Source organism: Etheostoma cragini, chromosome 7 (genome assembly GCF_013103735.1).
Source record: "Etheostoma cragini isolate CJK2018 chromosome 7, CSU_Ecrag_1.0, whole genome shotgun sequence".
Classification (NCBI taxonomy): Eukaryota; Metazoa; Chordata; class Actinopteri; order Perciformes; family Percidae; genus Etheostoma; species Etheostoma cragini.
Window position 1 is genome coordinate 5786083 of NC_048413.1, and position 27262 is coordinate 5813344.

A 27262-nucleotide genomic window follows, 5' to 3' on the forward strand; every position below is an offset into this window, starting at 1 on the left:
TGTAAATTCTGGAGTGTGGTCTATCTGTATAGTGTCTTGAGATAACTCTTGTTATGAATTGATACTATAAATTAAATTTTATTGAATTGAAAAATGACTGCCGAGAACCCGGACACAGCTCTCGCTTTGGTCAAACAGAGATTGGATGGCACAGAAAAGGGACCCCCTCACCCTATACTCCCGCAGCACCTCCCACAATTTCTCCTCTTCTCCAGATCCACAAAACACATGTAGACTGGTTGGGCATACTCCCAGGCCCCCTCCAAGATCCTTGCGAGAGTGAAGATCTGATCCGTTGATCCATGGCCAGGACAGAATCCGCATTGTTCCTCTTCAATCCGAGGTTCGAATATCGGCCGAACCCTCCTTTCCAGCACCTTGGAGTAGACTTTACCAAGGAGGCTGAGAAGTGTGATACCCCTGTAATTGGCACACACCCTCTGGTCCCCCTTTTTGAAGAGGGGAACCACAACCCCGGTCTGCCACTCCTTAGGCACCGTCCCAGACTTCCACGCAATGTTAAAGAGGCGTGTCAACCAAGACACCCCCTCCACACCCAGAGCTTTCAGCATTTCTGGACGGATCTCATCAATCCCTGGGGCTTTGCCGCTGTGGAGTTGTTTGACTACCTCAGCGACTTCCACCAGGGAAATTGACAAAAATCCCCCATCATCCTCCAGCTCTGCCACAGAGGGTGTGTCAGCTGGATTTAGGAGTTCCTCAAAGTGCTCCTTCCACCGCTCTATTACCTCCCCAGTTGAGGTCAACAACGTCCCATCCTTACTGTATACAGCATGGATGATTCCCCGCTTCCCCCACCTGAGGGGGCGAACGGTTTTCCAGAAGCACCTTGGTGCCGACCGAAAGTCCTTCTCCATGTCTTCTCCGAACTTCTCCCACACCCGCTGCTTTGCCTCTGTCACGGCAGAGGCTGCAGCCCTTCGGGCCCATCGATACCTTGCAACTGCCTCCGGAGTCCTCCGGGATAACATATCCCTGAAAGACTCCTTCTTCAGTCGGACAGCTTCCCTGACCACCGGTGTCCACCAGGGTGTTCATGGGTTACCGCCCCTTGAGGCACCTAAGACCCTAAGACCACAGCTCGCCGCCGCAGCTTCAGCAATGGAAACTTTGAACATTGTTCACTCAGGTTCAATGCTCCCAGCCTCCACAGGGACGCACGCCGGAGGGGTGAGTTCAAAGTCCGTCGGACAGGGGCCTCCTCCAGACGTTTCCAATTTCCCAGTACTACCCGTTTGGGCTTACCAGGTCTGTCCAGAGTCTTCCCCCACCCCCTGACCCAACTCACCACCAGATGGTGATCAGTTGACCGCTCTGCCCCTCTCTTCACCCGAGTGTCCAAAACATACGGCCTCAGATCAGATGAAACAATTATAAAATTGATCATTGACCTTTGGCCTAGGGTGCTCTGGTACCACGTACACTTATGAGCAGCCCTATGTTCGAACATGGTGTTTGTGATGGACAGTCCATGACTAGCACAGAAGTCCAACAACAGACAACCACTCTGGTTTAGATTAGGAAAGCCGTTCCTCCCAATCACGCCTCTCCAAGTATCTCCATCATCACCCACGTGTGCGTTGAAGTCCCCCAGCAGAACTATGGAGTCCCCTACTGGAGCCCCATACAGGACTCCATTCAAGGTCTCCAAGAAGGCTGAATACTCCGAACTCCTGTTTGGTGCATATGCACAAACAACAGTCAGAGTTTCCCCCCCCATCACCCACAGTTGTAGGGAGGCGACCCTTGCGTCTACTGTGGTAAACTTCAACGTAGCGGCGCTCAGCCGGGGCTTGACAATCACACCCTGGGCAACTCCGGAGTAGGACAGAGTCCAACCCCTATCCAGGAGTACGGTTCCAGAACCAAGACTCTGCGTAGAGGTGAGCCCCACCAGATCTAACTGGTAGCGCTCAACCTCCCACACAAGTTCCGGCTCCTTCCCCCACAGAGAGGTGACATTCTACATCCCCAGAACAAGCTTCTGCCGCTCGGGTCTGGTCTGTCGAAGCCCCTGATCTTTGCTGCCACCCTTCCGGCAACGCACCCGACCCCATTGGTACCTCCCACAGGTGGTGGGCCCATGGGCTGGAGGGAGAGCTGCCACGCGGCTTTTTTGGGCTGTGCCAGGCCGGGCTCCGTGGCAAACCCGGCCACCAGGCGCTACCTTACGAGCCCGCCGTCTGGGCCCGGTTCCAGACGGGGGCCCCGGGCTTCCACCGGGCAGGGTCCCTCGATCCCTTCCTTGATTTTCTATGAGGTTTTTGAACCATTCTTTGTCTGGCCCCTCCCCTGAGACCACTTTGCCATGGGAGACCCTACCAGGAGCACAAAGCCCCAGACAAACCAGCCCTCAGGTTTATAGGGACACACAAACCTCTCCACCACGATAAGGTGATGGTTCCCGGAGAGGATAACCAGTACTTCATAATCAAAATGATCGGGAAGTTACAACAATTTATGGTGAAAATATTATTATTAATATAAAAGAAACACTTGACAATTCAAAATATAAAAAGGTCTCAAAAATGATTCCCCCTGTAGATCAATTTCTCGTTAAATATTATCTCTGCTCCACCAACACACATCTCTCGCTCCTCTTTCAATGTACATGTGGCACTTATTCACCTCAGTTAAACCTACTTGGGTCTGTCAGAGTGTAAGTGGTTTAGGCTGCACACCCAATCACAAGTTAGTTTTTATCATTGGTTAACCACATTTTCTTATCACTTCTTTGGGTTGGCTGAGCCCATTCTTGTTCCTTGCTATCACTGGTTTAAATACAAACAGAAAATTCTAAAATTGCTCAAACCATCCATGATACATGAACCAGCCAGAGTTCATCAGTTAGAGACAGAGGAACAGTGTTGTCCATCTGTCCATAACGGAGCGTGTCCAGTTTCCAGTGTGGATCCTTAAGTCCAGCTGACAGCAGCTTCACTCCTGAGTCTCCTGGATGATTGTAGCTCAAGTCCAGCACTCTCAGATGGGAGGGGTTGGAGCTCAGAGCTGACACCAGAGAATTACAGCCTTCCTCTGAGACCAGACATCCTGACAGACTACACAAACACACACACACACACACACACAGACACACACACACACACAGTAATTCCTGCATAGTCTATTCAACATAGTTGGGATAACCGTCATATTGAACTGGATATAATTTCAAGTGAGGTAAAGATTCAAAATAATCAATATTGTGTCATTGACCAAAATTGTTTTTTCAAGTCAAGAGTATGTGCCGTGAACCAAGATATACTGTTGACAAGCTGCTGAGTCAGCTAACCCTTTCAGTACAATATTGTTACCACATTTAACACAGCATCATGAAAATGTTAAAGTTGCATTGTTAAACAGCAGTACATTAACCAGAGAGTTTCCAGTCGGCAGTATGGACTCTTCAGTCCAGCTGACATCAGCTCAACTCCTGAATCCTGCAGGTTGTTGTTACTCAGGTCCAGCTCTCTCAGACTAGAGGACTGGGTGCTGAGAACTGAGGATAGAGCTTCACAGCTTCTATCTGACAGATTACAGCCACTCAGTCTGAAAGTAATATTCAGCCAGTCAATTTATTTATTAATAAAATCATTCAAAGAAACAACGTAAGAGGTCATCATTTTCAAATAACAGTACACTAACCTGGGAGTTTCCAGTGTACAGTGTGCCAGGAGACACCAGCTTCACTCCTGAATCTAGCAGGTTGTTGTTACTAAGGTCCAGCTCTCTCAGACTAGAGGACTGGGATCTGAGAACTGAGGACAGAGCCTTACAGCTTCTCTCTGACAGCTCACAGCCAGTTAACCTGATATAATGAAATATTAAGTACTTTCAATGTCAATCAGATGATTCAATAATTAATATGAAAAAAATAACAGATTTTCAAATAGTGGTATACTAACCTGAGAGTATAATGAGTATTTTTGCAGTTAGACACATTAACATGCAAATAACAGTACACTAACCTGAGAGTTTCCAGTGCACAATTTGGATTGTATAGTCCATGAGACACCAGCTCCACCCCTGAATCCTGCAGGTAGTTTCTACTCAGGTCCAGTTCTCTCAGGCTAGTGGACTGGGAGCTGAGAACTGAGGACATAGTTTCACAGCTTCTGTTTGACAGGTTACAGCCACTCAGTCTGAAGATAAAAAATAAAAATATGAGAAAAGAATTACAGCTAATTGTTTTCTGAATGAACAAATACTCAATTTAATCTGGATAGCTGTGTGTGCACGTACAGAGCTTTGTTGGAGGCTTTGACCACTGGCAGCAGCCTCAGAAGAGCCTCCTCTGAAGCAGAGTATTTCTCCAGGTCAAACACGTCCAGATCATCTTCTGATGACAGTAAGATAAAAACCAGAGCTGACCACTGAGCAGGAGACAGTTTATCTGTGAAGAGACTTCCTGAACTCAGGGACTGTTGGATCTGCTCCACTAGAGAACGATCATTCAGTTCATTCAGACAATGGAACAGATTGATGCTTCTCTCTGCAGACAGATTCTTACGGATCTTCTTCTGGATGTACTCCACTGTTTTCTGATTAATCTCTGAGTTACACCCTGTTTGTGTCACCAGACCTCGTAAGAGACTCTGATTGGTCTGCAGTGAAAGACCCAGGAGGAAGCGGAGGAACAAGTCCAGGTGTCCATTTGAACTCTGTAAGGCCTTGTCCACAGCACTCTGGTAGAAACTTGTTGGTTTGGGTTTGTTTCTAAATAGAAACCACTGGCTTGATCTTGTTTGTTTGTCTGCCAGCAGGTTGACTCCAGAGTAGGTGAATGTCAGATGGGCATGAAGAGCAGCCAGAAACTCCTGAACACTCAGATGGACAAAGCAGAACACCTTGTCCTGGTACAGTCCTCTCTCCTCTTTAAAGATCCGTGTGAACACTCCTGAGACCACTGAGGCTGCTCTGATATCGATGCCACACTCTCTCAGGTCTGATTCATAGAAGATCAGGTTGCCTTTCTGCAACTGCTCAAAAGCCAGTTTTCCCAGAGACTCCATCATCTTCCTGTTCTCTGGACTCCAGTGTGGATCTGTCTCAGCTCCTCCATAATACTTGATGTTCTTCCCTTTGGACAGAACCACCTGGAAGTGGATGTACATCTCAGTCAGGGTCTTGGGCAGTTCTCCTCCTTCTCTGGTCTTCAACACGTCCTCGAGAACTGTAGCAGTGATCCAGCAGAAGACTGGGATTTGGCACATGATGTGGAGGCTTCGTGATCTCTTGATGTGGGAGATGATTCTGCTGACCTGCTCCTCATCTTTGAACCTATTCCTGAAATACTCCTTCTTCTGGGTGTCAGTGAACCCTCTGATCTCTGTCAGCATGTCAACACACCCAGGAGGGATCTGACTGGCTGCTGCAGGTCGTGTGGTTATCCAGATGCGAGCAGAGGGAAGCAGTTTCCCCCTGATGAGGTTTGTCAGCAGCACATCCACTGAAGTGGCCTCTGTAACATCAGTCAGGATCTCAGTGTTGAGGAAGTCCAGAGGAAATCGCCACTCATCCAAACCGTCAAAGATGAACAAGACCTCTTCAAATCGGCAGATTCCTGCTTCTTTGGTTTCACTAAAGAAGTAATCAACAAGTTCCACCAAGCTAAACTTACTGTCTTTCAGTACATTCAGCTCTCTGAAGGTGAATGTGAATGTGAACTGGATATCCTGGTTGGCTTTGTCTTCAGCCCAGTCCAGAGTGAACTTCTGTGTTAAGACTGTTTTCCCGATGCCAGCCACCCCCTTTGTCATCACTGTTCGAATTGTTTCATCTCTTCCAGGTGGGGTTTTAAAGATGTCTTCTTGTTTGATTGTTGTTTCTGGTCTGTCTGGTTTCCTGTATGCTGTTTCAATCTGTCTGACCTCATGTTTATCATTGACCTCTGCAGCCCCTCCCTCCACGAGGTAGATCTCTGTGAACATCTGATTCAGAAGGGTGGGGTTTCCTGTTTTAGCAATTCCCTCAAACACACACTGGAATGTCTTCTGATGGTTACATTTGAGTTTATGCTTACAAACTCCACAATAACTTCCTGAATGAACACACAACAAAGAAGATTATTACGACAAAGAACATGATTCAACATTTCCTCAGAGAATGAGTACATGAACATATTTTGTTAAATATTTTGAGACAAATATCCCGTTCATCCAGCATGTTAACCCTTTAGAGAAATCCCCTTACTGCTCTGCAGACGGTCAGCCAGCTCCTCCTGCCTTATTCTCCTTAGGAAGTGCAGTGTGATCTTCAGAAATCCCTCTCTGCTGCTCCTCCTCTGCTCTTCATCCTCACCGTCCAACACCTCATCATGTTTTTTCTGACTCTCTAAGCATTCTGGGTAATCTGGACTCAGAACCTTTTGGATCTTCTTCAGCTCGTTCTTCACAAAAGTGACAATGTCGTCCTCCAGCAGCTGGAACAGAAGATTATATGAATGACCAAATCAAAGTGAAATCATGGAAGTAAATATCAGATCCAGGTTGGACAGAATAGATGTAAAAGTAGTTGTTGTACATGTACAGACCATAAAGATGGAGTCCAGGTGTGTTTGATGCTGCTGGGCAGACTGAACACTGGGAACCTCTGACCTCTCTTGGTCCACTCTGTGAAGAAACATCATGTTTAAAGACCTTTAATGTCTCAAACCTCCATTCTAGCCCCTGTCAGTAAAGAGTAGAAAACTTGTAACAGAGACTTGAGAGTGTGACCTTTCCAGTGTTATCAGGCACAGCCCAGAGGGCCAAAGTAAATGGGAGCCGTACCACTTTTAATTTGTGAATGATGTTTAGACCAAAAAGCATGGAATTTCAAGCGTTTCTTAAGAGGATGAAGGTGTTAAGGTGTAAAGATGAAGACAGAACGAAAGAGTGAATGTGAATCGGTAGATTGCGTGGGCTTAGTTGTACCCGAGAAAGAACAGATTACCAAGGAATCCCACCAGGCAGAGGCAGTCAAGAGAACAGAAGTTTTTAGAAGCGGTACTATCCCAAACCCTACTAATACTCAGAAGGAAAGAAAAGCATGAGTAGAGTTGTGTAGTATCCAAATGTTGATAGCGTCAAACCTCTTCCCTGTTTCACCGCGGTATACAGTATTACCGAGAGTAATTAAAAAAGATAACGTAAGGCTCAGACTCTCCAAACTGTTGGCGTGTGCCTCCAATGTTCAGAAAATGAAAACCAAACACTGATACTGAAAAGCTTTTCTCTTCTCAAAAGGGAGCAACCTCAAATACTGCCACACTGCAGAAGTCCTGCTCTTCTTCCATACCAGGTCACTGGGTGAAAGAGTTGGCATCTCCCCCCCCCAATCCCCCCACCATCCCACTCTCCTCCACACTGTCAAGTGATGACAACCACACGTTAGCATTTTAGGCATTAAATTAATTATTGAAAAAACGAAATAAATAAAAGATGTAATATTTAATCTTTTTCTCCTATATAAGTGAATTGCATTTTCTTATGACGGTATTGAAACTGATACAGTTAACCCTGCGGTATACTGTATTACCACCAAACCCTAATAATAAAGCAACAGAGATAAATAAGACGTTGTATTAACACCTTGTTTAGGACAGCAAGAACAAAGTATGATTGACATAATTGGTCACATGATATTACGGAGTCCCAACCCAACTCTTGTGGAATCTCAGGACAAAAGTGGGATTGAGGGGCCAAGAAAAAAAAACGCTAGTCAAAGGCTTGACCCACCGGAGAAAGTAGGCTCCCATTGGCTTGGCATAAGAGAGAGGACAATAGCTGGAGCCTTGAAGGTAATGGGCTGTGACTTGAAAATGCGTGGTTGAAACAATCTGTGAAGGTTGGATACCACTTGATGGCCTCTCCTCTGGGCAAAGGCTACTTCCATTCAAAATGGATGCAAGCAGGCATTGTTGATGTAATGAAACCTCATGAGATGTTGTCAGAGGCAGGGATGGAAAACTCTCTGTGTGACTGTGGATGTAGGATGAAGATGCTTCAATGTCTGGCCGCTCTTCAAAGCAGCCACTCTGCAGAGCAACACTAGTCTTCAGGATCACATCAGAGGCAGCTGAAAGATCCAGATGCTGGTGGATCAGAAGGGAATTATCTAAGGGGTCTGATCTAGGTTGTCTTGATTACCTGAACAAAGGTCCACACCACAACACATTAAGGATGATGTCATATGTTGTCTTGTAGGGTAAGGCTTAAAACAACAAGTCTGCCTTGACCGGGACAATGGAATCGATCATCTGAGCTTCCAGATGGGTCGTTGGACATGAACTGCTGTGGTCTGAACAGCGGCTACCTACCATACACGTCTACATGGATGACACGACCACCCAGACCTCAGCCATTACATTCCCAAGCATCTGCTGGAAAAACTTTATGCCAATATAACATGGGAAAATATGAAGTTAAACAGAAAATGCATCTTCTAAGAGTCAGATAGTGAACTTCAGTTTTAAATACTAACCTTCTGTCAGCAGGTTGTCCAACTTTAAAGTTCATATAATCAGTCATAGTCCAGTCACTCTTTATGGACACACAGCTGGGTCCAGGTCCAGCAGAGACTGGTTTCTGCTGCTGCATCCTGAAAAGCAGTTTAAAACTGAGAACAAAATAGTTGGCTTTTCCCTGTTTTTCCCTCTGCACGCAACAGGACAGTGCTGCAACCAACCAGAGCAAAGCTGGTTGGTAGATTCAACTTTAACCTCCGAACACATATTCATTTTTTAAGAATGACTTCAGATCTTAACTCCAAGTCTTCCAGAGTTGCGGCCAAAGACCGCTGTTCTCCAGCAGCAGTAATCTTATTTGTTTTTAAGCAGCAGGAAAATTATGTTGATTACGTTAAACCCGCCCACCGACTCTATACACGATGTGATTGGCCTGACCAGATTTTGGGTTTTCCAACTTGCGAGCAAATGGAGAGTTGCTAGGCAACCCTGGCTGCAGCCGCTAGGGTGAGTCTAGATTTCTAGGTTCTACTGCTTGATCTTACCACAGGAACAACAAGAGCCAAACAGAACATGGTTTTAATGTATCACGTTTCAGATACTTGATCCAAAATTAAGTAAGTATCTGTCCTGAAAACTTTCCATTGATTAAATCATCTTTGATGCTCGCAGTTCATTAACTGTTCACTGAGATTATTAATCATGGGATGAATATAACTTTTTAACCAACAATGTCCATCTTTAACGTTAACTCAAAAAAACATGTCCAAGTTAGCTGCTGCTACAGATACTGTATCTCTATCAGAAACGTCTTTTAAAAGACCCAAACATTTTAACATGTTGAGCTTGAACGTGTTTCAGGCTTGTGGCACCAAGCACGGTTGGGGCACTGCCAACATTGGTGCAAACCGTCTAGTCGTTTTTACTGATTGCCGTCAAATAGGTCAGAGTGGCTCAAAGAACAGACGTCTGCATCATATCACCAATGACACTAAAAGCAGGAAGCATGCCAGTATTCCTGTTTTGTCTGCTAAATGTAGCTAAACATAAAGACAGCTAAAAGCAAAGGGGGGGATTGCACCTGTAAAGGAGGAGTACCATTATAAACCGCTGTTGTGACTCGGGTGCCTGGGTCTGTTTCCCCATGGTTCAGTAAACTGCCGTTGGCATCCATAGCACCAGAGTTAGCTTAGTGCTGACAAGGCTAGCTAGCTGGTTGCTAGCTGGCTGGTGGCTGACTTTGGATGTGTCAGCTCTCATCCCAATGCTGAAAGGCTTCAGCACCGGGAGTCTGGGGCAGAAGACAAGGGTGTGCTAGTTAGCTGGCTAAATTGCCATAAGATTAGTCGTCTATCCACACAGTTAACGTTACTGGTGAATTTTTGGGTTGGCCCAGAGTTGTTAACCATGGTCAAAACAATCATAACAATCGTAATCTTACATTACCCACCAAGAATTACATTAGCATTAGCAGAGCTGCCAACTTTTCCCAAAACCTTGGAGTGAGATTTTGGGGGGCAAACCCATATTTTGCCGTGTACAAAGCAATTTCTTTGGCTCTTTCAGCATCATTATACTACAGGGTTTAAATTGGGATTTGTTATATGTGGGGATGGGGCTCTCCCTAGGTGGGTCTGGGGGTATGCTCCCCCAGGAAAAAAATTGAAAAATAAACCATTAAATGGCACTTTCTGGAGAGTTTTGTGCAAAAAAACGGAGAAATCAAGTCTTGCATGATATGTGCAAAACTGTAGGGTTAAGAGCCTTTGTGTTGTTGTAGTATCAACAGATATTAGGGCATTTAGCATTTACATTATTAACTTCTTATGATATAAGAACTGACCCAGACAATGTGCCACACATAATGAACCACATGAAGAGACAGTAGCATATGTCAGCAACAGCTGAGAAGATTTGGGTCTGTGGGGAACAGGTCCAGGACCCAAAGTTAAATTAATATTGAGGGATCAACTACTACCACTGAAATTCTAAAGAATAAGAACCACTGTTTTGCATAAATTCTAATCCTTTAACCTTTGTGCCAAGGCTCAGTAATGTTTGGCCATCATCCTCTGTGCCCCACTTACTGTATTTACTTTTTGGGGAAAATAAAGACTATTTGTTCATTTTATAAAACATTAAATGAATTATTTTCAGTTACATTTAGAGATGCACCGAGGTTAGAGAAGCACAATAGTGGCCCAACGTTGCAGTATCGTATATGTAGTGTAGTATATATAGGCCTAGTATAGCTCAGATGTGTTTCATCAGATTTCTGCTCATGTTTACAACTTTATGCACATTGAAAATATAACTCCTCCCATCTCTGTTGTCCGAGATTTGGAGAATCTGTTGTCTGCTGTGCTTGTCATTGCTCCGGTGATATGGTGGATCTCATGCAGACGGTCTGACAGACTCCGAGGCCCATTTGGGTCTCTGGTCTCTGACAAAGTTTAGAGGAGGCCTTACGCTGCGTATTATCGGAGGTCTACACGGATGCAACGCGTCACTGTCCACAGCAGAGCGGGTCCACCAGCCGCGCTGCTCACCTATATATTGTTACAGAGCGAGTGGACACGAAGCGACGTACGGTCTGTGATACTCAGAGCTCATACCTGAAGCCGGGGAAATGCACCTGGGATGGCTCGTGAAATTTTTTTTTCAGTTTGTGACAACTCAAAACTTCCACAGACAGGCAGCGCTCTTGAACCCCCTCACAGTTTCTGAAAGCACAACTAATCGATCACGAGTGGCTCAATAGGTGGATCTATAGATAAACTCATCAGAAATTTGACTGACCGGGTTGACACTTCAGCGTGAGAAATCGGGGGGGTGGCGTGTGAGCGGGTGAAACCAGTCAAATGCGTGTGTCTCACGGCCAATGCGTGAGAGTTGGCAGCCCTGCATTAGCTACTTGTCAACCAGCACCTTTACTGTAGGCACCAAGGCACCTTTCCTCTCCGGTCCCCCTACAGGTTGGGAGGGTAAATGTCCGTTAATGTTACAATAACCATTATTGTTATGTGTCATTCCAATGAGTCAATGGACCACTGAAACAATTTTTTAAACATTATTTTAAAGGTACAAAAGATTCTTTGCTGTTGGATTGATCAATATTGAAATCAGTAAATATCAATAAATAAGCTATCTATTGTATAACTGTTGCAAAGTTGTAATCAATGACAAAACAATGGCATGTTGCAGAAAATAGTTGTATTAGGTTTACTGAGGACCCCAAAAAAAAGAATCAAGGTTTGTATCGAATTGTGGGTCAAAAATCATGATACAAACCGAATCCTGGGTTTGTTCTATTGTTACAGCCCTACTAACCTTCCATCAGCGGATTGTCCAACTTTAAAGTCCGTAATGTCATACATAGACTGGTGACTCTTCATCGACACACAGTCGGGTCCAGGTTCACGGAGAATGACTCAGAAACACTAAAATGGATATTTGTTCTTATTTTAAATAAAACAGTGATACACTGTATGAAACTGCCAATTTGATTCTTTTAGTTATTAACTAAATTACAAATAAATTACATTTAGTTAAAGAACAACAATGACGTGTATTGTAATGTAACAGAAAAGGTGAGAAACAGTTCTTACAGTTAACAGCCATCTCTCCGTTGCTTTAAGGTGTGTCGTGTTTCCCTCTGTGATCCAAATGGAGTTTTTATTCTCAGTTCCTTCTTTCCATCTGTGGCACGCCCACTAACACATGATTAAAGCAGAAGGAGACTCAGACCTCTGCCAAGCTGTGATCTATTTCATAGTATTAACCCACTTGAAGGGAGGTTCACATGATTTCCCCAGTAGGGGACACTTTTTTGATTGCTCCAACACCACATGAATGCAGCACAAATGCTCTCTCATCTCGCAATGTTATTGAAAGTAAAAAATTGCTCCCTGTTATTTGGGTCCTCTCCAACATATAATGGCTTCTTTCTTGGCCCCTGTTCCACGTTTCAATTAAACACCTTTAAATGCTCATATTCTGCTCATTTTCAGGTTAATAATTGTTTTTAGGTTTACATGGTTTAATTTTCAGAAAACACCATATATTTGTTGTACTGCACATTGCTGCAGCTCCTCTTTTCACCCTGTGTGTTGAGCTCTTTGTTTTATCTACAGAATGAGACATCTCACTTCTGGTACATCTTTGTTGGGAGTTGCATATGTGCAGTAGCTAGGTAAGGACTACTAGCCAGTGAGAAGCAGAGTATGAGGGTGTGCCCTGACAGTACCTAGGTAAGGACTACTAGCCAGTCAGAAGCAGAGTATGAGGGCCCTGACAGTATCTAGGTAAGGACAACTAGCCAGTCAGTGGCAGAGTATGAAGGCCCTGACTGTTGAAGTATCAAACTGTAAAAAGACAATATTAGAAACACTCCACACTTCAAAGCGTCATGGCTGTCGTCTCTCTGAAGCTACAACGCTTGTGTGTTTGTAGCGCGATGTAACGTTACTCACACGAGCAAAAAAATTCTTTCTCTGGGTATCAGGACGCAAAGGTGGACGCAAATGGTACACAAATTCAACGGGAACCCTTGAAAAGGGAAGAAACATTTCTTCTCTCGTCTTAGTTTCAATGGTTTCATGAGTTTGTATTATTCTTAGAATAACATTCAACACAGCATTAGAACAGATATTATAGTGCACCCCCCACATCAAATACAATAATAAAACTAAATAATCTTTTACTTTTTACTCACTGGTTCCCTTTTTCTTGCAGGTTTATTTCAGAATCCACTAGTCAGGTAAATATTTAATGTATTTACATTTTCCTAATTATCTTTGAAATGCTACTTTAGTTCCCTATTATTAGTCACACACTCATTACGTTGTTTTTCTTATTTTGTCCTTTAATAGTTTTATAAATTGAGGGAGGAGGTGGGACCTTCCATGATGCCACTGGCTCTGGAGAAAGTTCCCTGAAGGAGGAGGAGGCAGACGGAGAGCAGCATCTACTGGAGTAATCAACTAGTCTAAAAAGTGATTGACTTGTTTAAATCACTTAAAGTACAGCCTTCCTTTCAGACCAAACAGCTTGACAGACTACACACACACACACACACACACACACAGTAATTCCTGCATAGTCTATTCAACATAGTTGGGATAAACCTCATATTTAACTAGATATAATTTCAAGTGAGATAAAGATTAAAAAATAATCAATATTGTATCATTAACCAAGACAGTATATTCAAGTCAAGTTAACATGGCGTAAACCAAGATATACTGGTGGCAAGCAGCTGAGTCAGCTAACCATGTCTTGGGTGTCACACTGTGAAGAAATAAACATTTAAACTTATACAGTTGACAAAATACATAAATCTTTTCAAAAAAAGTCCAGACGCTTTTGCCCTCATGGTATTTACTTATGCCAATATTCAAAATAATGATGTAATATTTATTGATATTACATCCACAGCAATGCTACACAAGCATTTGTGTTGTCTAACACAGTTGTCCTATATGCAAAAAAATGAACATAATGAACAGTATAACTCATGTAAAGTACAAACTATGTACATTTCTTCAAAACTGCCTAAATATATGTGAAATCTTGAACCAAGGACGCCATACTCCTCTGTAAAAATGGTAGTTATCTATCTTGTCCACTATATACTATCTTTGATCACATTAGACTAGTTTGAATTTTGAGGATTACTTTTTCCAACTGCCTACTCTTTGCTTGCGCCCATTAGGCATAATGTATGCCTTCTCATCCGGCAACAATCTTGCAATGCATCATGTGATATCTAAAAAAGACACGAAGCACGCATAGACAGTTAAAGAAGTGGACTAACATATCCTGTTTTCATGAACTGAGACCATTATAAGAAAAAAGAAGCAATTTTCCGGTGATTGCTAGGTGTTACTGTGCAGCCTCCAACTGAGCTTGATAACGTGGTTGTGACAGGGGCAACCTGGTAGCTGGTAGCTGTGCCAAGAGAAATCTCAATCATCCCCAATCAGCATAGACGGAGAGGTAGGTATATGTCACAGCCATCGTTGGGTGTATCACGGGCGACCGGGAGGAGGAGTATCGGAGTCTGGTGGGGGACTTTGCTCTCTGGTGTCGCACACTGCCTACAGCTCAACACCTCTAAGACGAAGGAGCTGGTCGTTGATTTTGGGAGGTCCAGACCAAGACCGCGACCGGTCCTGCTAGCGGGAGTTGAGGTGGAGGCAGTTCAATTGTACAAATACCTCGGGCTGTGGCTGGACAGCAAACAGGACTGCACAACAGTCAGCAGCCACCTATACAGGAAGACACAGAGCCGGCTGTACTTCCTGAGGAGGCTGCGCTCCTTTAACATCTGCAGCAAACTGCTGTGGATGTTTTACCAGTCTGTAGTCACCAGTGTCCTCTTCTACACTGTGGTGTGCTGGGGGGGGCAGCATATCAAAGAAGGACACCCACAGGCTGGATAAACTGTTCAGGCGGGCCGGCCCTGTGGTCGGCATGAAGCTGGACTCACTGGTGACGGTGGCAGAGAAGAGGACACTGGACAAACTGCTGGACATTACTGAAAATGCCAGCCACCCCCTGCACACCGTCATCAGCACCCAGAGGAGCCGGTTCAGTGGAAGGCTGCTCCTTCCCAAGTGCCGGACCAATAGACTCAAGGACTCCTTTGTCCCTCGTGCCATCGGACTATACAACTCCTCACTAGGGGGGAGGAGGAAATAGGGCACAGAGGACAATGCACACATACAGTACACATACACACATACATACATGCACACCTGGACTTAAACTCACACTTGGTCACTTTATAATATTTTTTTACCCCGGACTAAACACTGACACTTTAACTTTAATTATAATTTATGGTCTTTCTCTGTTTACTTGACGAATGGTCTTATTGTTGTTATTATTTTTATTGGTATTTTGTTGTCTTCATACGGTCTTTTTACCTATTTTTTATTTCTTTGTTCTTGCAAAAACTGCTGCTGGAACTTTCAATATCCTGCGGGAGTCATCCCAAAGGATCAATAAAGAGAAGTATAAGTGTAAGTCTAAGTCTGTTAGGAGATAACATACGCACAGACTAATTACTGCTAACTAACATGCTAGTTAACATTAGTAATTAAACCTAAACAGCTGATGTAAGTCAAAACTGTCTACGAGCTTCTCTGACAATACAGTGATTTGTTGACTAGGCGACAGCAAGTCAGGTACTTATGAAACAATTGTAAGCCTATTTTTACAAAAACATCTGCAACGGAGCTAGAACGGGAGATACAAGGTAACAGAGCCTTTTAGACGTTGTGTTTCTTCAGAAATAAACAATTCACAAATGGAGTCTTGAAACGCTTCGGATGTAAAGTTATTAATTGTCACAGTGGCGCCAAAATGAATGACAGTGAACGGGACGCTAACTGCAGGTGATTGCTCCGTAGCATTTAAATTGCACCATGAGAGCTACGCTTAGAGAGGAGAGGCTTACCCCCTTGGGAGCACGTAGCTAGCGGCAGAAATGAGCAAAAACTCGATCAATTATGAACATCAAGTGGATAAATCTTAGATGTAGAGATAGGTTTTAATGCCTACAAATACCTACTTAAAGCCTACTGCTCCCAACAAGTGACAAAATAACACCAACATGTTCCTATTTACATGATATGATTTTATAGAATAGAATAGAAAGCCTTTATTGTCATTATACACAAGTGCAGTACCTTTGCAATGAGATTGAAGCAACCCCTTTAAAGTGTCAACACAAAATATAAAAATACAAAATATAAGGAACTAAACTGTAAAAATATAAAGTATAAGTAGATAGTGCAAAGAGTGCAGAGTGGAGTCTTGAGCGCAACATATTATATACATATATAAAATAGCTTTGTGTACACATTGTACTCTGTAGTGAGATGAAAGGGTTAACTACTAAATAATAAATATTACACAGTAATGAAATAAAATTGTTAAGTACTAAATAAAATAATTATTGCACAGCCATGAAAGGAAATGGTTTAATAATAAATATTGCACTGTATGAAACTGCACAGATTCCAGTGTCCTTTTAGGTATTATATAACAGTATTGCACAGAAGAATGGAGGAAGAAAGTCTGGGGGCTGGGGTTTTTGCTGTGGAGTGGAGTCATGTGTGAGTTCAGGGTGGTTATGGCCTTTAGGAAGAAACTGTTCTTGAGTCTGTTAGACCGTGCTCTGCTGCGGTGCAGCTGCCATACCAGACTGTTAAACAGTAGGTCAGCTGACTCTTGATTGACAAGCGGTAGAAGGTTAGCAGCAGGTTGCAATCCAGGTTTTTTGTAGTCGCTGTTGGGCCTTCTTGATGACCGCTGGGGTGTTGTCTGTCCAGGAGATGTCAGCGGAGATGAGGACGCCGCGAATCCGGAAGGTGTGGACCCGCTCCCCGCACTCACCGTTAATGTACAGGGGGGCTAGGTTTGGGATCTGTTCTTCCTGAAGTCAACAATGATCTACTTGGTTTTCTTGGTGTTCAGAGCCAGGTTGTTCTCCGAACTCCAAGCTGCCAAGTTCAGGACCTCCTCTCTGTAGGCTGCCTCGTCTCCCTTTGAGATAAGCCCGACCACTGTGGTGTCGTCAACAAACTTGACGATGAGGTTGTTGCTGTGGGCCGGACTGCAGTTGTGGGTGTAGAGACAGTACAGGAGGGGGCTCAGCATACAGCCCTGGGGGGAACCTGTACTCAATGAGCGAGTGGAGGGGAGGTGGGCGCCCAGTCTCACCATTTGGGGCAGATAGGTGAGAAAATCCTTTATTAAAGGCACATGTGAGAGGGGGGAGGCCCAGAGGGGACAGTTTGGTGATAAGAATCTCCGGGATGATTGTGTTGAAAGCTGAGCTGTTATCCACAAAGCACGCAGACGTAGATCTGCTGCAGCTCCAGGTGGCTCAGCGCAGAGTGGAGATATATAGCAATGGCATCCTCTGTGGATCGGATCGCGCGGTATGCAAACTGATAGGGAACCAGGTCTGGGGTGAGGTAGTCCTTGATATGTTGGAGAATAAGTCTCTTGAAGAACTTCATGATTACCTGGGTGAGGGCCACAGGATAGTTATCATTTAGGCTGGTGATGGGAGACTTCTTTGGCACTGGGATGATTGTTGCTGATTTTAGGCAGGGCAGAATTGCTGCCTGGGCCAGGGAGAGGTTGATGATCCTGGCAAAGATGAGGGCAAGCTGGTGGGCGCACGCCCTGAGCACCTTGCTAGGTACTCCGTCTGGGCCAGCAGCCTTCCTTGGGTTTACTGCCAGGAGTACTTGTCCGACGTTGTTCTCCTTTACGGTCAGTGGGGTGGTGCAGGAACCAGATGTGGATGGGGGCCGATGTGGATTTAACTTTTCTGCCTGCCTTCTACACAGCAGCTGAGGCCAGCAGTCAAACCTCTCTGGATGATCAGGATATGACTGATACTCTCCCACATATGTCACCTTCCTGTTGTTGTCAGACAGTTTGAGTTCTCTGTGTACTGTGTTTGTGTCCAGTTCCAGTTCACAGACTGGAAAAGATCTGATGGAGAGAAAAAGACACAATAAAGCTGCAGGTTATCATCTGATGATTTATTAACATTGACAAACTTTAACAATTTATTTACATTGTAGATTCTCACTGAAGGCATCAAAACTATGAATGAACACATGTGGAATTATGTACATAACAAAAAAGTTTGAAATAACTCTTAAATAGGTATTGTATTTTAGATTCCTCAAAGTACCCCCCCCCCCCTTTGCTTTTTTGTACCTATGTGTTCTCTCAATGAGCTTCATGAGGTAGTCACCTGAAATGGTTTTCACTTCACAGGTGGGCCTTGTCAGGGTTCATTAGTGGAATTTCTTGCCTTATTAATGGGGTTGGGACCATCAGTTGTGTTGTGCAGAAGTCCGGTTGATACACAGCCGACAGCCCTATTGGACAACTGGTAGAATTCATATTATGGCAAGAACCAATCAGCTAAGAAAAGAGAAACGAGTGGCCATCATTACTTTAAGAAATGAAGGTCAGTTGGTCTGAAAAGTTGCAAAAACTTTGAATATGTCCTCAAGTGCAGTCACAAAAACCGTCAAGTGCTAGAACGAAACTGGCTCACATGAGAACCGCTCCAGGAAAGGAAGACCAAGAGTCACCTCTGCTGCCGAGGATAAATTCATCCGAGTCACCAGCCTCAGAGATCAGCAGCTTAGATTAGAGATCAGATTAATACCACACAGAGTTCTAGCAGCAGACAAATCTGTACAACAACTGTTAAGAGGAGACTGCGCGAAACAGGTCTTCCTGGTCAAATAGCAGCTAGGAAACCACTGCTAAGGAGAGGCAACAAGCAGAAGAGATTTGTTTAGGCCAAGAAACACAAGGAATGGGCATTAGAGCAATGAAATCTGTGCTTTGGTCTGATGAGTCCATATTTGAGATCTTTGGTGTCTTTGTGCAACGCAGAAAAAGTTGACCGGATGGATTCTACATGCCTGGTTCCCACCGTGAAGCATGGGGGAGGAGGTGAGGAGGTGTGATGGTGTGGGGGTGCTTTGCTGGTAACATTGTTGGGGATTTATTCAACATTGAAGACATACTGAACCAGCATGGCTACCACTGCAGCGGCATGCCATCCCATCGGGTTTGCGTTTAGTTGGACCATCATTTATTTTTCAACAGGACAATGACCCCAAACACACCTCTAGGCTGTGTAAGGGCTATTTGAACAAGAAGGAGAGTGATGGAGTGCTGCGCCCCCACAGTCACCGGTCCTGAACCCAATTGAGATGGTTTGGGGAGAGCTGGACCGCAGAGTGAAGGTAAAAGGGCCAACAAGTGCTGAGCATCTCTGGGAACTCCTTCAAGACGGTCCTTGAAGGTTCCTAAGGTTTGGTTTCCAAACCATTACAAGTGACTAACTCTTGAAACTGATTAAGAGAATGCCAAGAGTGTGCAAAGCAGTAATCATAGCAAGGGGTGGCTACTTTGAAGAAACTAGAACATAAAACATGTTTTCAGTTATTTTTGTTTGTTCATTCATAGTTTGTATGCCTTCAGTGAGAATCTACAATGTAAATAGTCATGAAAATAAAGGAAAGACATTGAATGAGAAGGTGTAACCAAACTTGTGGCCTGTATGTTATTATATTATTATATCAGATGGATTATTCATATATACTATTAAATTATTACATGTTATGATTATTCATACAGTATTTATATTGCATTATTTTATCATATGGATAATTCATATATATTTTGTCATATCAGATGGATTATTCATATACAGTATATTATTATATTTTATCAGATGGATTATTCACATACGTATACTATATTAATATATATCAAATCTATTATACAGTATATTATTATATTAATATATCTGATGGATTATTCATACAGTATATATATTATATCATATGTGTTGGAGCCATTACAACACTTTGTTTTGTTTTGTTTTAATATCATGTATTAATTCTGCAGTTTTCTGTTTGAGCACTGGGTGGCGCATTGACTTGGAAGGCATAGGTAATCAGACCCAGGTACACAGGTGTGTGGAGAAACGAGCAAAGCAGACAGCTTTTCAACGTGTTAGTGCTTGTCAGTGTCGTATCAGTTTCGTGTCAGACGTGTAAGTCGTGTTAAGGTTCGAAATTGACAAAGGGAAAATAACTGGGTCACAGCACCAAAATGCAGACAGTATGCCACGTGTGGAAATTGATTATTGGCATGCAGAACACGCGTCCAAGCAAGTTCTCCCCTGATCCCACCACATTGGCCTAATGTAGGAGTTGATAAGAGACTCTACATTAAAGTGAATAGCTCGCGTGAGGAACTCGCCAGAATCACCCTTTATTGGATATGATAACAGCTGATCGAGGACGCGGTCGTGTGATTTCGCACATGAGAATCGCCATTGTGGGATTTCTGGTACTCGAGGTGGATTGTTTGGACAACCACGACATCTTCTACTCTTGCAGTAAAGAGAAGGAACCGAACCAGAGCCACCAGTGGACCACGCATTGGAGAGTGTTGGCGGTTCTGCGGAGTGGAAACTCAGGTGCAGCAACAGCGACAGCTGAGGACAGTTGGAGCAAAACCAATTGACAAAGGTAAGCGCTACCATAAACAATACATATGGCCATTAAAATTTAAAGTGTGTGCACACAAGATAACAAACAGAACTGGTATTTAAATAAACTGTAGGTTTATCTATAAAATGCAAGTATATTTTTAAAGAGTTTTTGATTATGTGGGTTCCCAGCTAACAATTTTTGGTTCCCAGAACGTTCTGGGAACGTTCGTTTTTGGTTGTGGGAACGTTTCCTGAAGGTTTTTTTTGGTTGTAGTTTGGTTGTCTGTAGGTTAATTGGAAAGTTTTCTTATCGTTCCCGGAACGTTCGTTTTTGGTTACAGCAAACGTTCTCGGAACGTTCCCCTAACGTTCTCTAAAAGTTACAACCTTTAGAGAACGTTAGGCGAACGTTCCGAAAACGTCGCAACCTTTAGCGAACTTTAGGGGAACGTTCTCTTAACGTTGCAACCTTTAGAGAACGTTAGGGGAACGTTCCTTTAGCGTTGCAACCCTCAGCGAACGTTACGGAACGGTCTCTTAACGTTAGAGGAACGTTCGCTGTAACCATAAACGAACGTTCCCAGAACGTTAAGAAAACCTTCCAATTAACCTACAGACAACCAAACCACCAAAAAAAACCTTCGGGGAGCGTTCGCTGTAACCATAAACGAACGTTCCCAGAACGTTAAGAAAAGGTTAGATTCCCCTAACCTTTAAAACAAACCAACACCCGTACCATTTGTGTGTATGTACTGTATATACACGTACACACATACAAAAGTTATATTAGTAGGAATGAATGAACAGGCAAACTTGATAGCATTTCAAGACTTTAATATTCAAACAACTGAAAAAAAATACAAAAAAAGATAAGGGTGTAGTGCAAGATGCATAAAGATGTGTCTGTAAAGTGTGTGCAAAATAAGTCTCTAAAAAAAATATATGTTAATAAAAAATTAAAAAGGGGCTCCATGGGTTCACGGCTCAGTCCTTCTCAGCTGTTCTATAAAGAAATAAACAAAAGTTAGACATGTAATACTAAGTATGAACACATTGACAAGATTTTTTTTTGATGAACTTGACGCAGAAGAACTTCAATTTACCGTCTGTGTGGGGCAAACTTCTGAATTTACCCAATCAAATCCTCCGCTTCTGCAGCAGTCAGTGGTAGGGTCACTAAAGACTCATCTTGCTCTGGGCAACCAGCTGGTCTCCTGCATGGCGTTGATACATATACAGATAAATTACATATGATTATTATATAAGATGAAGTTGATGGTTGCCTGCACATGCCATTACAAAATATGAACCTATTCTGTTATATTAAACAATTAGACAAAATATATATATATATATATATATATATATATATATATATATAAAAAACTTACATGCAGGTGGTGGAGAAAGTGTTATCTGCTGAGCTGAAAAAAGACAGGAAGAGACAAACATCAGAACAATCACATGATATGCACCATGTTGACAGTCAGTGGTTCCATGTTAAGAAATATGACTGGTTTCTTATATGCATGCATACATTTTAACTTACAGACAGGGCTTCCAGAAGCACGCTCCGTCCTGGACAGTTTGTCTGGTCGTGCAACAGATTCTTCTGTAATACAGAGACCATATAATTTGAACTGATTGCAAAATATGTGATTTGAAATATGTGAAAAAATGTAGTCTATAATTAAGGTTGTACCATTGCTTGAAGAATCTGTCATGAACCTCCTTGGGCATCAGCGCTGCCTTTTTTGGACACTTGCTTCCTCTTCTGTCTCGATGCTGGACGTGTCCATCAGCCACCAACACCAGTCCACAGCTTTGGCGTAGGAATCTATGTTAAGAGAACATTTGTGATGCAGTAGCACGGAAAAGAAAAGCATTTCCATTCAGAGAAAATTATTTACATATAGTATAGCAGGAATAGGTTACCTGTACACAGCCATATTTTTTAACTGGATATTTGGCCCAGCTGCTGTTGGGCAATCCATCCGCTGTGCCATGCGGGCAACAGGTGTCCTCGTGCCTATGAAGAAACAAATGCTGTTAGTTTTGTTGTTATACATTATCTACTATGTGAACAACTTAAGTGAGTCTTATTACCTCTCATTTGCGTCTCCATGGCTGAGCCACCGCCCTGTTTTTGTGATGATGTTCTGCTGTTAAGAACAACAAAAAAGTTAAAGTTTCTCTTAAGTTCCTTGTCATGCAATTGTATTTAATTGGGAAAATTCAAAGCCATTGTACAGGCTGGGTTCCTGTGTGGCGTTGACTCATCTAAAAAATAAAGATATGAATATTGGTCAGTTCATTTGTGGTAGGTTTCTTGCACATGCCATTGCAAAAGATGAACCTAATGCTGTTATGTTTAGACAATCAGTAAAGCCAGTACTGCAGTTGTGTAGCAACACATATTACATCCCTTGTTGTACTCCTCACTCAGCTTGCTGATAACTGCCTGAACTGCAAGATGGCCGCAGGTCGACCTGCCTAAAAAGGACTTTGATTGTACTGGCTTTACTTATGTACTGTACACTACAACTAATTTTAAAAAAGGACCGGAAAAAATGACCTTATTTGTAACAAACGCAAGCATGTTAAAACGATGACACAAAACATACAATGGAACAACGCAGAGACGTCGTGCAAAGCAGCAAGCAAAGGGAAAGACGTAATCACTCCATCTAAAGCCCAACTCTGGCCTCGCCTTTTTGAATGGGAGGGCTAGGGGCCTTCTATGATAGAATCCAAATCAACATTTTTAAAACACTAAGAAGGCTCAACACAGCATGAGACTTTACTCCAGGTCTCGCCTGGGGCTCAACACATGAACTCAGCATTGAGAACATGGTTTGTGTACAAACAGTTTACTAAAAAGAAAAGTTTTGGAGAAGCTCAGTGCATGACTAGCATAGCTAGCAAGATAGTGGACGACGTAGAAAACGTAAGCTAAAGTAAGTTGTTTACTTCAGCCAAACTTTTATTTTTGGTCAACCTGATCCGAACCGGAATATAACAAAGCCGTACGAGGGAAATAGTTAAATCTTAAACCACAACCCCCCCCCCCCCTCCCATTAGAACCACAACATCATTAAACTGTAAAGTACTTCGTTTACCTTTTCGTGAGCTTTCCAAGTCGTGCAGCATGGTCGGTCTGAGCGTGGTTTTGTCTTCTTCGCTTAACGCGGAGTCGGTCTCCTCAGAGCAGAGGCTCCCCTACCGGGTAGGGGGTGGAGCGGTTCGGTTTGCACACTAAATTAAAGAAGGGAATTTTCTTAGTTGTGAAAATCGTTCTTTTGATAGATTCTTGTTTTTTAAGTGTTTTAACTAATACGTTATAAAAAAATTCAAGCACAAACGTACTGTTTCAAGCTAAATTGATATCAGCTTTAAAATGAATAGATCTCGCTATGCAGTATATTTCACTTAGATTGTATAAGTACAATATTTTTTGGGTGAATTTAAATCGAGTGACAGCAAACCTTTGTGCTAATTCAAATACTCAGAACAACCAAAAGCAACCAAAAATAACCAAACGGGAACGTTGTGTGAAGGTACGGTGCAACCGGAGGGGAACGTTACGGTTGGTTGGTTTTCTTAACGTTTAGGGAACGTTGTAACCAGGAGGGAACGTTCCCTAAACGTTAGTTTTTGGTTTGGTTCGAACTAACCTTTAGAGAACCAAAAAATAACGTTCCCAAACGTTCCCTAAACGTTCTGTGTTAGTGGGGTTGAATATGGATTCTGTAACAAGTGTACAAAATGAGCGTATTAATGCTGATGAGTTCACCACAGCTGACGAGGGCGCAGCCAGTGGTGAAACGGAAACCCAGTCGGTCATTAGATGTTTAAACCTGTCAAACTAACACAAAAAACAGTATTGGATAAATTCAAAATGCTGGAAAAAACAAGAAAGTCAAAATTAAACAAAGCATCTACTCTAAAAGGCTAAATACAAGAGTTGATGAAGGACAGAGAATACAATACGGAGGTGCATTGTAGCCTACTTTTGACTCTGGGCAAAGAAGCAAAGGAGAAGCATTCATCTCTAGTAAAACTCTTGCCCCCCGCAGAAAAAAGACAAACATGAGATTTGGTTCAAAGCAAAGATGCTGGGTGTTACTGAGTTAATGGAAAACGTTAACAAATGGTTGGCAAATGCAGATGTTCCCAAATCTGCTGAGAATGAAGATTGTGAAGTGAAACCTGATGACAGCATTTCTAATGTTGAAATGAATGTTTCTGTACAACACTCTTGTCATAAAAGTCAGCAGTTCATCTTCTACTGCATCAGCACTTATTCAAGCTGAGGCAGACAGAGCTGCGCTTGAAACTCGCGCCGCAGCTTTTAAGGAGAAGCACGCTCTGGAAGAGCAAACAGAGGAGCTACGAAGAAGAAAGGAAAGGCTTGAGCTTGATATGGAAATGTCCGCTTCTGCTGCTAAATTAGCAGTATTACCCGCTTTCAGTCACCAAGCTCGCTCAAGTAGACAGTCAAATGGGATGGAATCTTATTTTGAAAAAGGAGTAAGGTTAAAGGACCCTTCCACCAATTTCCAAATTCATGAAAAAGGAGCTAGGTTAATGGAAACATTCACTTCACTAAATCCACAAGCAGATTCTTGTCAAAGGGTTGCAGACATCAATGACAACAAGGCAGAACAGGAAATGCAGCGCCTTAAAACTACATTTGAATGACAGTTTCTTGCAGACGCAGAAATGTCCATTATTAGCTTCGCTCAACAGAAAAATGTTCAGAAGAGTTTGGTTCATTATCATCGGGCAAATATGGAGTGAAAAAGGAGAGCACACTCTGCAAATTGGACCCCACTTTGGAGGGTGGATTGCTTAGAGTTGGTGGGAGATTGAGTAAGGCTGCTATGCCTGAGGATACAAAACATCCAGTCATCCTATCCAAAGACCAACATGTGTCCTCTTTAATACTAAAGAGCATTCACAAACAGGTTGGCCATGGTTGGAGAAACCATGTGCTCTCCAGATTACTGTGCAAATACTGGATTACCAATGCAGCAACAAGAAAAATCCTGTCCAAATGGGGCTTCTGTAGGCGCCATAGAGGGAAATTGGGTGAGCAGAAAATGGCCAACTTACCCAAAGAGAGACTCATTCCAGATCTTCCCCCATTCACCAATTTGGGGGTTGATTATTTTGGACCAATTGAGGTCATGAGGGGACGTAGCCTAGAAAAGCGCTATGGAGTCATTTTTTACTTGTATGGCGTGTAGAGCAGTACACTTGAAAGTTGCTTACTCTTTGGATACTGACTCATGTAGCAATGCAGTGCGCAGGTTTGCTTGTAGAAGAGGAAAAGTTTCTAATCTACGTTCCGACAATGGAACTAACTTCACTTTTATATCAACAAACTCTAAATGATGAAGGATTCCATACAGTTTTGTGTGAAGTCGAGGCCATTCTAAATGATCGGCCCATCACCAAGTTATCTGAAGACCCCAATGATCTGGAGGCTCTTACGCCCAATCATTTACTTACATTGAAAAGAAAACCAGTGTTACCCCCTGGAGTATTTGAAAAGACCGACCTCTACATCAAAAGTAGGTGGAGACAAGTGCAGTACAACTCTTACCTTTTTTTGGAAGCGCTGGATAAGAGAATACTTACCTTTTGCTACTGGAGCGGCAAAAGTGGAGTAAGGAGAGACAAAGTCTTATGTCTGGAGACATCGTACTTATTACAGATTCTACAGCCCCTTGCAGTTCCTGGTTAATTGGAAAGGTCCTACAGACATATTCGGACAGGAAAGGACTGGTGCGTGCTGCACAAGTACAAACAAAAACCAGCATACTGGACAGGCCAGTGACCAAACTTTATCTTCTGCTGAAGGCTGCAACATAAGTTCTAGTACACAGGTACTAATAGCCACATCTGATTTATTTGTGTTGATTTATTTTGGATGGTTTGTTGGCCCCATTGTGTAAATGTGTATTAAATTGTTTATGCCCTCCTGTCATAAACAATTAGGGGCTGGTGTGTTGGAGCCATTAAAACACTTTGTTTTTTGTTTATATCATGTATGTATCATATATCATGCAGGTACACAGGTGTGTGGAGAAAAGGGGAAAGCAGACAGCTTTTCGACGTGTTTGTGCGTGTCAGTGTCGAAATAGTTTTGTCTCAGTCGTGTTAAGGTTTGAAATTGACAAAGGGAAAGTAACTGGGTCACAGCACCGAAATCCAGACAGTTCGTGTGGACATTGATTATTGGCATTAGGGATAAACCGAGTAATCGGCTGAAACGAGTATCCGGTACGGATAAAGCACTTTTGCCGAGTAAAAGTATTATACTAGTAATATGAGTAAATATCTGTGCTCGGATTGAATACAACTCCTCAGCTGACCGTGCTGCGTTCTGTGATAGTCACAGTGCCACCCCCTACACACACACGCTCGGCTCACTCACACACACAGAACAGAACACGGAGAACAGCGCTCCCTCTCTCTCTCCCCATCTCTCTCTTTCTGTCAATCAGGTCCGCGGGTCTTTTCCGTTAACGTTTAGGGTTTTTTCAGCTTCAGGTTTGATTTTAACTTCGGTTTGTAGTACTTACTTTACCAGTAGGTTTCTGGTAAACGTGGGGTTTCAGACATGCTGCTTGGTTTAAATGTGACGCCCGTTGCGTCTCTGCCGTCGGAGATCTTTTTATTTTTTTTAACAGTCAGCTGGCTTCATTAAAGTCAATGCAGATCTGAGAAACAGC

General features: G+C 43.1%; 3 protein-coding genes across 3 annotated transcripts in view; 1 reads left to right on the forward strand and 2 right to left on the reverse strand.

Moving 5' to 3' along the window:
• LOC117947705 (NLR family CARD domain-containing protein 3-like) overlaps positions 1 to 9920 on the reverse strand; it is a 12854-nt gene extending 2934 nt beyond the window's left edge. Inside the window, exons 1-8 of the mRNA XM_034876891.1 lie at positions 9914 to 9920; positions 6554 to 6632; positions 6214 to 6442; positions 4264 to 6061; positions 3990 to 4163; positions 3656 to 3829; positions 3397 to 3570; positions 2908 to 3080 (exon numbers count right to left, since the gene is read on the reverse strand). Coding sequence (XP_034732782.1) covers positions 2908 to 3080; positions 3397 to 3570; positions 3656 to 3829; positions 3990 to 4163; positions 4264 to 6061; positions 6214 to 6442; positions 6554 to 6556 — 2725 coding nt within the window. The 5' untranslated portion in view covers positions 6557 to 6632; positions 9914 to 9920. The remainder of the gene's footprint in view (positions 1 to 2907; positions 3081 to 3396; positions 3571 to 3655; positions 3830 to 3989; positions 4164 to 4263; positions 6062 to 6213; positions 6443 to 6553; positions 6633 to 9913) is intronic.
• Positions 1 to 27262, forward strand: part of LOC117947700 (zinc finger protein 391-like) — an 86791-nt gene that overhangs the window by 16055 nt on the left and 43474 nt on the right. The gene's annotated exons all lie outside the window — the stretch shown is intronic.
• The window catches only part of LOC117948127 (protein NLRC3-like), a 20919-nt gene continuing 10973 nt past the window's right edge, over positions 17317 to 27262 (reverse strand). Inside the window, exon 9 of the mRNA XM_034877610.1 lies at positions 17317 to 17972. Within this exon, the coding sequence (XP_034733501.1) occupies positions 17317 to 17972 (656 nt within the window). The remainder of the gene's footprint in view (positions 17973 to 27262) is intronic.